Source organism: Centroberyx gerrardi, chromosome 9, assembly GCF_048128805.1.
Source record: "Centroberyx gerrardi isolate f3 chromosome 9, fCenGer3.hap1.cur.20231027, whole genome shotgun sequence".
Taxonomy (NCBI): Eukaryota; Metazoa; Chordata; class Actinopteri; order Beryciformes; family Berycidae; genus Centroberyx; species Centroberyx gerrardi.
The window spans coordinates 14788756-14798618 of NC_136005.1; the positions used below are offsets into that span (position 1 = coordinate 14788756).

Here is a 9863-nt window from a genome sequence, read left to right on the forward strand (position 1 = left end):
ATTCCTGTGGATTCATGCACAAAATGCACACAACTAATAACTGTATATTGCAGAATATAATTCTCCTTTTTCTCCAAGAATCAAAGTCAACAAAGAACAAATAGCCATGTTTAAATATTCCAGTGTGTATATTTTAATGGTTTGTGGATAATCATCAATCAGCAGGCTTAAGGCATTGCTCTGTCTTCATACTTGTACATCACACAATCCACAGTTATTAATAAATACAGTACAGGTAAAGAGGAAGCAAAATTACTGTCCCACCCAAGAGGACTGAAGTCTCACAAAGACCAGCAGGGAGACAGTAGAGGAGCACATTCACAACACAGCACACACACACACACACACACACACACACACACACACACACACACACACACACACACACACACACACACATACCCGGTTCATCAAACTACTAGATAAAAACTGAACCTGCTTGGCACGATGGAGTCAAATTACTTGTCCCGACCAATTCGACTTGAGGAACGCAAAAACTCTCAAAAGTTATTGAAGTAATGCGGATTAGAATTTGGGTCGAGCCTGACACACATACCTTTGCATTCTTAGTTAATGTAATAAGGAGTGATGGAAGGCCATAGAGGGAATGTCCCACTCGACCTTTTCTGTTGTTTTGTCTCGGACATCATGGAGGGAAAACAGTCCTGTATTTGAAATATTTTAAACCTTGAAAAGTATTGACATAATGCTGATTGAATAAAATATTCTAATCAGTTTCATTGTATTTTAAACTAACCATTTTCACTGTTTTCCCAACCACTGCACCATTGGTTTAGTCCATAAAGGCAATTGCTGCACATTCAGTTTTACACTGTACATATCTGGCAATATCTGCTCACACCACAGGATACTGACACAGATAGGCACATAGGTCCACATGTAAGAGGCCACTGTGCATGAACACACACACACACACACACAAGCACAGGCTGTTTCCTGGTCCATAGAACTATTCCATTTAGTGTCCTTAAAACAATGTTTAACTTTGGTATAACATTTAGTGTTTAATACTCATTAGCCTCATGTTTTCTGATCCAATGCTGCCTAGTATTTGGCATCAACTGTGAGTTTTTCTGTGTTTTTTCTCAGGAGATGGTCCACCTTTTCAAGAAGTAATTTTGCTTATTTTCAATTATAGATAAAGTGAGTGGAGGGGGGAAGAAAACTAATATCAGAGGTTTAATGCCTTCAAAGTAGGGCTGAACAATTAATCAAAATTTTATCGAAATCGCAATATGGCCTACTGCAATTTTCAAATCGCAGGAGGCGCAATATTTGTTAAAGGCGAAATGTGTGTCAAAATACCATTTTAAATTAAATATTGTCGTGCTGCAGAGATGTCCTGGTCTACACATCATATTCTACAGACTTAAGAAAACATCTTTGTTTGGTACAGATCCCCGCAAAAATCACACCATAATCATTTTAATACGTTTTTCAATGAAAATGAGAATAATGATGTAAAAATTATCATTCCCTCTAATATCGCAAATCATATATCGCAATTGCAATATCAGTCAAAATAATCACAATTAGATATTTTTTCAAAATCGTTCAGCCCTACTTCAAAGTGATAGCAATGTGTTTTAAACCACGATAATGTTGTACCAAAGTCAAATAGCACTCAAACCAAAGAGTATTCAAGGCATCTATACCTTGTTCAAGCAGTTTTCACATTGTGTCTTCGTAATGCCAGTCCTGTCAGATGTGTACAAAGGTATATGAAAAGGAACAACTCAAACTGGAAAGCAGCCGCACTCGCACACATGCAGGTCGGTCCGCTCAGTGCATGATGATCAGCTGGCTGTAGACATGCTCCAAGATCTGGGAGTAGGCCTGGTCTTTTGGGGCATGGCCACTCAAAGAGCCCTGAGGAAGAAGACAGAAAATCCAACAAGTTAGGTCGACCTCAGCCGGGACACCTGGAGGATGGGAGAGTGATGATGAAAAGTCCCGAAACACCCCGAGGATCCCGGGAGCATCACTGAATAAAGTCCAGGTCAGAGTGCAGCCATGTAGAAAGATTTTCTGTCAGCCAGCCTACCTTGATCTTGTCCATCATGGTCGTGTCAGGACACCAGTACTGGCTGAACTGGACGAGGTCAGGAGCTGCTCTGTAGTAATCAACCAGCAGCATCTGTGGAGGAATAACAGAGACAGACATTTTTACAGTATCTGCGAAAACACTTGAATTAAGGGCATCACTTTGTTTCCTTAATCCACTGTTGACTCCCAACAATGTATCAGGAGATATTCAACAGTGAATCAGCTGACTGTCAACAAGAATTGTTTCAACAGCTTGGAGTTTTCAGTTGACTATCAACAAATGTCCAACAAACTATCTAATTTATGTCAACAACCTACAAGTTCATTGTCAGGTATACCTGCTCAAATTACCATCAATAGACTGTTGGTAGACTGTCAACAATTTTGACTAAAGAAAATGGTTAAATTAGGATTAGGGTTAAGGTTAGGCACATAAACAAATTCAGTTGAAGTTAGTGTTATGGGACAGTAAGGCAATCATCCCATGAAACAACTTCATATGTAGGAATGTGTTTCTTCCTAGCTGATAATCAACAGAGACTCTGAACAGGTAGAGTCTGTTGAGTAGCACTTGAGATGCCACTTATAGTCTACTAGTTGGCTGATGTTGCTTCGTCTGTTGAGACAAATCTTGTTGACAGTAAACTGACATGTAGAGAGTCAACAGTGGACTATCAAAATAAAGTGTTACTGAGTTAAGAGCAGGGTGTGAACCCAGGGACACAGACTGTATGCTCTGGGACACTGCAACACAAGGTCATGTACACTATTTTATTTCTGTTAAGTGTTTTAGTCATTTTCAAAACGATATGTCTTTATACAACAGTTAGTTCCAGTTGAGTAATTTGACTGGACAGGAGGCATTCCATGAGTGCTGATATACAGTAGAACAGCACTGGGACGTTTTACTGTATCACTCCACTTTAACAGAAACAGTTTATGGCAACACTTGGTAGTGGAATCCTGTGGGAACTGTTTTTGTTGGCAAATTAAGGATAAAAATCATAATCTGTTGTCTCAAATTACCATTACTTGATAAATAGCTTTGTTTATAGAACTGTTGTATAAAATCAATATGACACTCGAGGTCATGCTTTTATACTGTGTATCAGCACGCAGTGATTATCTTCGGCACTCGACCTGCGGCCTCGTGCCTACGACCGAATCACAGCACTCCCTCTCGTATGATATTGCTGAAGTATATGCAGTGTTCACTACACTGATAACTGAAGCTACAGCATCAGTACCATCTCATTAAGGACATCACTGGTGAGGAAGTTGTCCTGTACGTAGGTGACCTCTACAGCCACTGGGATGCCGTAGTCATTGGGCCGTTGCTGCGGGAAGAGAGATGATGCTGGTGAGTAACTGGAAATAACTGAAAACTGAAAGATACTGTTCTTCATGAAACTATGAAATCAATCTCCATTTGTAGAGAGATAATGCCTGAAACTGGAGCGCTGACATCTGTTTAAATTAACACTGTCTAGGCCTGACAGGAGAAGGTTTAAGTGAGTAACACAGTGCATGAAGTCAAACAAAATCAGGAGCAGCAGAGTTTGAGTTCTATGTTAGTCAGTTATGCCTGTGTCCTCACCTCAGGTGGCGGTACCACCCAGAACGGTGTTATTGTGGATGCCACACCTTGATTGCCGTGATAATACGGGCCTGAAAAAGAAAAGAGGGTTGAAAGTTCAGTGGCTCCAAGCCCGTTCCTGCCTAGTGGTTAGAGAGACTGTCTTTGAACCAGACACCCAGGGTTCAAGCCCCATGCCAGCAAACAGCCACCATGATGAAGTGTCCTTCAGCAAGTCACTGCCTCCCTGCCAGCTGCTGGGCATTATTTTGTAGCTGACTGTGCTCTTAGCTCCCTGTGGAGGACGTAATCAAAAAAGAGAATTTCCCTACAGGAATCAATAAACTACCATGTCATTATTATTCGAGTCCTTGCCTAGACCGAGCCTGACGACTGCAGCAGCTACTGACCACAGATGATGCCCAAGCAGGGCTGGAAGCCATTGCTTGACCCCTGCAGCCTCAGCTGGTGATCCATCTGGGAGTCGATGTCCTGGAGGGACGGCAGGGCCGGACCTCGCGGGTGACTGTGGTACCAGCCGACCAGCGACAGGCCGCGCATGAACAGGTTCTGACAGATCTGCAACACAATAAACAGACACTGACTGAAATCCAGTCTAATCCAAACAAATTGATGGACTTACTTTGCTTTAATTTCACTTGTTTGAGTAAATAAATGTTTACTAAGAGAGTAATTATTACAGACACTGCAATGCCATCGCACAGCAGAACCTCAGTGATGTGAATCATTTGGAAATGGATATACAATCCTAATTATCGGGGCAATTCTTCTTCTTATTCAAAATCTGCAATGCATTCAGTAATATTCAGAAACGCCTTTCAGTCTAATTTGCAGTTGAAAGGATTCTAATTGCATGGGCCGACTACACACAAAATGAACAAAAGACATTTATACATTGCTTGCTCTGTTGTGACAAATCATGTACTGAAGGGGGAATGCCACCCATTTTAAGACTTCACAGTGTCTGTGAACTTGTGCCACTCTTTCCTAAAGCTAGAAATCAGAGAGAAAACCCTTTGTGATGTCACTGAAATCTGTCAAATCTGGGGCTGCTCCATAGACAATGAAAGAGGCGCTGACTTTGTGGAGCCAAAAGATGATAAGTCGAGTTCTCACACCAAAATTAAGTTTATATTCGAGCATTACTAACAGGCATGAACCAGAATCTAAACCTCATTTGGGTGCAAGAACTCACACAAAAATCTTATGGGTCAGCAAAGTCAACAAAGTAGACATGCATCCTTGTATTGTAGACTTTGTCGAGGTCTTACCTCTTCTTCAACAGCAGAAGCAGCGTCTCTGTCTCCCAGTCTGGTTCGACAAGGGAAGGCTCTTAAGACTGTCAGCACTGAAAGACAGGGACAGCAAACACATGAGAACAGCAAAGACCTGGACACTGTAATAATCCTTTAATGTGTTTCCATGTGCACAAAAATACATCATCACTGAGCTTGCTCAAGAAGTTTTATTTGCTGTACTTTCTTATTTCTATGTCTAAAGTCGTATGTCAAAATGTCTTCTATGTCTTAAGTCTGATGTCTAAAGTCTTATTTCTATGAGCATTTATACTGTAATCAGTTACACTCACATTGTGTGTTGGTGTCCCATCGTCCTCCGAGATATCCCACCACCTCACTGGTGGTCAGGTGACAGTGGAAGTCCTGATGAGGGCAGAAAGGCAGTAAACTGAGTCTCTAACGGTTCTTTGGCAATCATTCCTCTTTGAAATATAGTTGAAATATGGTTAGCACTTACCATTAGCAGCAGCACATTACTGGACACGGCTACATTGAAAGGCTGGAATCTGTTGATGGCTGAGAAGGCCGATAGCTCCACTAGTGTGTGTGGATCTCTGAGGATACAAGTCAGTGTAAATTATGAGCTAATCCACTCCATGCAAAATACAGTAAGCACATAAAATTGCACTGATCACTGCTTGAATAAAAGCCGGTACCTTGCAGCGTCCCTGGTGCCCAAGGTGCAGTATCTGACAGGAATCCTCTCTCTGTCAGTTCTCCGTGGCACCATGATGTCTGTCACGGCAAAGATCACTTTATCTGACACTTCTTTTACACACTTTTCTAGTTCACTAAAACCACAGAATTGTGAAACTACAGTAGATAAAACAAAGCAGATGTTCAATTTCTACAACTTTTCATGCAACTTTTTTTAGTGCTGAAAATAGTTGGTGAATGAAATCTAGACGGCACAGCAAGGTCAATTTTACATGAGTCTTTGTATTGTAGAATAGAATAGAATAGAATAGAATAGAACAGAATATGTCATACCGTGTAAACCAGGTTTGGCATTCTTGTTCTTCTCATCTGCCTGCACAGCTGTCTTTCCTTCCTCTTCATCCTCATCATCATCCTCTTCACTAACCAGGCTCTGCCATCACAGCAAATACAAACAATGAAATGGGATTTTTTTATTATTATTATAATGCATATCATTGATTTATAAATTTTACAGGTTATACTAATTCTTTTCCTTTACTCTGAAAATATACAAGACTCTAATTTCACACCAACCAAGTTCTCTTTTTTTTTCAATCTCTCTGTGTGCAACCTCCTCACGTTTTCCTCTTTCATAATCAGCTCTCACTTTGTTCCTCCTCCTCTGCTCTTCCTTTCTTCTCTCTGCATGTCAACAGTCATGTTCGACCAAAACCAAGAGCCCAACTGTCTCCGTCCTGATCTTTCACAGCCAATACGCACTAATTATCCTATGCTCTGGAAAATCGCCATTGTATATTGCTCTGGATAACGCTATTTGCTTCATAAAAAAAAAGAAAACGTTAATGTTACTAAATTCCATTGTTCCTCTCTCACCATGTCTGCACTGGGCTGGTACTTGTGCAGCCAGCTGGTTTTGTACTGGACCAGCTTCTGGCCCCGGTAGCGCACCGAGGCCCAGCCACAGCCGGACTTCTTGGCCGGGTTGACCAGGCGCTTGCAGTGTGTCGCCCAGGCGCTGGGAGAGTTGAAGATCTGGCCAGTCTCCACCCAGCGGATTTTCCCATCATTCAACAGGTCGCCCACAAACTTCTTACCCTTAGGGGGAAGAGAAGAAGGACAGTTGTAGGAAAAACAGAAGAGATGTGCGTTGGTTTACTTCTTTAAAACCACTGCCAGGTGCTCACACTTCATTATCATTGTACTGCAGCAGTGTGCCACATGTGCTTACCTTGTAGTACAAGTGCAATATTACATGATACCAGTTAACACAATATGTATTATGTCCAAAAAATAAAAACAAAATCTAAAAAAAAAAAACTACCTGGATGACTGGAATGAATCTACACAGAAATACTTATTATGATCACACAGCAGCTCCATCCTCGCTGCAGCAGAAGCAGCCGGTGTGATGTGTGTTATTACCAGGTAGTGTATGGACAGCACCCCGTCCCCCGGCTCCACCAGCCCGTCCTTCAGCAGCACCCGCAGGGTGATGCCCCTCCGGGTCAGCAGGGAGCCCCGGCCGGAGCTGGACCGCAGCTCTGCCTCCTCTCCTCCACTCAGCTCCTCCTCATCCTCCTCGCCTCCATCCTCCACCACCTGTGGAGAGCTGGGTGGCTCTGAGCCTGAGGACACAGACACACACACACATACACACATACACATACACACACACACACACACACACACACACACACAGGTATCTCAATGTGTTGCAAAGACATCTGTTAGAGAGCTAGGTGTCTACATTGTTATTCACTCATCTTCATGTTGAAAACCAAACCATAACCTTGATATGAATTGATGCATGCATTTCCATTTCAACTCCAGCACCTTGTGTGAAAGGCCATGTTATTCACACACCAAGCACTTCAATATTAGCCACACTTCACTTTCAGTTAAATATTTGTATGTTATATTAAAGTTACATCAGGAGGAATCTCATTGTAAATGCCCAATATTTCTACAATAATTTGTAATGACTTTAATGGAAGCTGCATTGTAATGGCAGCCACCGTCATTCATAATCGCTGTAACATGGAAAACAATCCTACCTTGGTGAAAGAAATCTCAAGGGGCCAAAATAGACAAAAGATAATCTAAATTGGCATTTCATTAATTGCCGTTATGCTATCACATGCGGCCGGCCTTTGTTTTCACGTCCCATTAGGCATGGCTGTCTCCGCAAGAAGAGGCCTGGTCCCCACTGTTAATTTCTCCCTGAATTACAATTAAAACCCCAGTTTCATTATTCTCACCCATGTCTCTGAAAGCGTCGGAGAGCGCCTTTAAATCCAACTCGGTCCAAAGCTGTTCCTTTTTAGGGCACCTAAAGGCTACCGGGGTGAGCTCACAGCAGATTTCACAGATACACTTCGCCACACTAGCTCCAGCTATTATTCAAAAACATAAAATGAAGGCGTCTGTGTCTCTGCAGTGTAGTTTCCTTGTTGTGTTGCTTTAATGTCAATTCCCCTCCCCTTTCTTTCTCCCTCTCTCCCCGTCCTTGTCACTCTCCCTGTGTTCTTCTAAACGGGTTTGTCTGACTCCGTGCCATGCCTGTCTATCTGCCATTATTCACACGCTCATTAGCCTTAAAATAATACACAATGTAAAAACAACGGATTCGTGTGGGGCTGTGGAAAAAAAATGACCTAATAATACTGATAGTCGGTGTACATTAATTTCTGTTTCCTCCGGAAAGATAAAGTGTCGGTCGCGTTTCAGCAGCGCTTGAACCATCCGCTATTTGGTGTTTTAGGCAGGTTAAAACATAAAACACAGTCCAAACAAGGGATTATTCAGTGTAATATAACACGACGAAGTGGCTAGGGCAAGTAATTAAGTTGGATGGTGTAAAGTGCATGTGCTTGTCCCATACTTGACTGTGTTATATTGTGGCTTTTCCTCGCTTCCCCCCTGATGTTCCTTCTTTATCTCGGAGGAGCAGCAGATTAGCGGGGCGCAGCCTGCGGAGGGCAGCAAACCACCAGCAGTTTGTCTGGGGTCCAGCCTCTTAACCTGCCTGGGAATGTTTACCTACAGCAGGCAAGTTAGCTACCAGGTTAGTGTCTGACCACTGGAGGCTGGTGGATTTGGCTCGGTAAATTCTGGTAAAAGGGTATGCCACAAAATGTAAGACTAATAAGTTTATTTCCCTCCAGACTAACTACACATCCCACATTGTAAGGAAAGAAGTCCTATATAGAGCAGCTTCCCATGTGTCATCTTATACTTTAGGCTATATCTACTTTGAAATGAAAAGGTAGCCTATAGGCATAAGGAAAAAATACTGTGTTTCAGAAGTAGGTAGCCTATACAATGTTTAATAATAATGAGAAATAATGCTGTATAATTGTAGTCCATTGTAATCCATCCTTCAAGATTCATTCCCTCTGCTCAGCTGTCAAACAAGACATGACTTTCCTGGAAACAGTAAAAATCGGCTACTATCAAATAGTGAGTATTAATAATGTAGCCTGTAAAATTGATCTACTTTTGAAACAGGCTGTAGGCTGTATTTCTCACTTCAGAATGATGTGAGATGAGATGTTTCAAAACAGGTTATAAAAAGCTGGACAAAAACATAGGCTACAGTAGTTGTATATGTAAACGACATACATTTGAAAAAAAATTTTTTTCAAAAAAGAAATTCCTAAGTATGTGTCAGATGTATTGGCATGATGGTATCAGCCTCACAGTGTTGGGGAGTAGTGAATTACATGTAATTAAACTAGTAGTTTAACTACATTTTGCAGTGGCTTGCTGGTAGTTCAACTGCATTCATATTTGCATAGTGATTCAAGTAGTTAAATTACTTTTTTGCCATTTTTTGTGTAGTTAACTACTGAAACTACAAACTACTATGGCACATTATGGCGGGTGGTGCAAAATTTGCCATAGTATTGATAATTCTTACTTGGTTACTTTCTACTGTAATTATTGTGTCTACATTACTTTTTACTTATTGTGAGAATCTGTTTAGAATTTATACTGCGGGAGCGAATGCGGAGTAAGCATTCCATTGTACTTGTTACCCATGGCAATCAGTGATTATTGCTACTTATTAACAAATGTTCAGAGAAGTTGTTGCATGCTATTTTAGAAGTTACCTGGCTGAGTAATCCTGCTTGCTGCAATACCCCCACCTGGACTCTAGTTTCTGGAAGGCAGGTGTCTGACTGATGGACATTGTATACAAAACCAAAGCTGACATTCCTCGCACTTTCCCATGAATAGTG

At 41.6% G+C, this 9863-nt stretch overlaps 1 protein-coding gene across 1 annotated transcript; it reads right to left on the minus strand.

Moving 5' to 3' along the window:
• Nucleotides 1-109: 109 nt before the first annotated feature.
• On the minus strand, nucleotides 110-8035 carry mpnd (MPN domain containing). The gene is made up of 13 exons (XM_071921956.2): nucleotides 7881-8035; nucleotides 7045-7247; nucleotides 6496-6717; nucleotides 5953-6052; nucleotides 5619-5697; nucleotides 5420-5516; nucleotides 5253-5325; nucleotides 4936-5012; nucleotides 4054-4222; nucleotides 3665-3735; nucleotides 3315-3404; nucleotides 2066-2158; nucleotides 110-1890 (listed from the first exon to the last, which is right to left on the minus strand). The coding sequence occupies exons 1-13, from the start codon at nucleotides 7882-7884 to the stop codon at nucleotides 1804-1806; spliced, it is 1365 nt and encodes a 454-aa protein (XP_071778057.1). The 5' UTR covers nucleotides 7885-8035; the 3' UTR covers nucleotides 110-1803.
• Nucleotides 8036-9863: the final 1828 nt, after the last annotated feature.

What these genes read in the sequence shown, in the direction of transcription:
- mpnd (XM_071921956.2), bottom strand. An exon ending in ACCAGCCCAGTGCAGACATG is followed by an intron (nt 6,053 to 6,495) that starts GTGAGAGAGGAA and finishes CTGTGATGGCAG; the next exon opens with AGCCTGGTTAGTGAAGAGGA. An exon ending in ATGGGACACCAACACACAAT is followed by an intron (nt 5,013 to 5,252) that starts GTGAGTGTAACT and finishes CCTGTCTTTCAG; the next exon opens with TGCTGACAGTCTTAAGAGCC.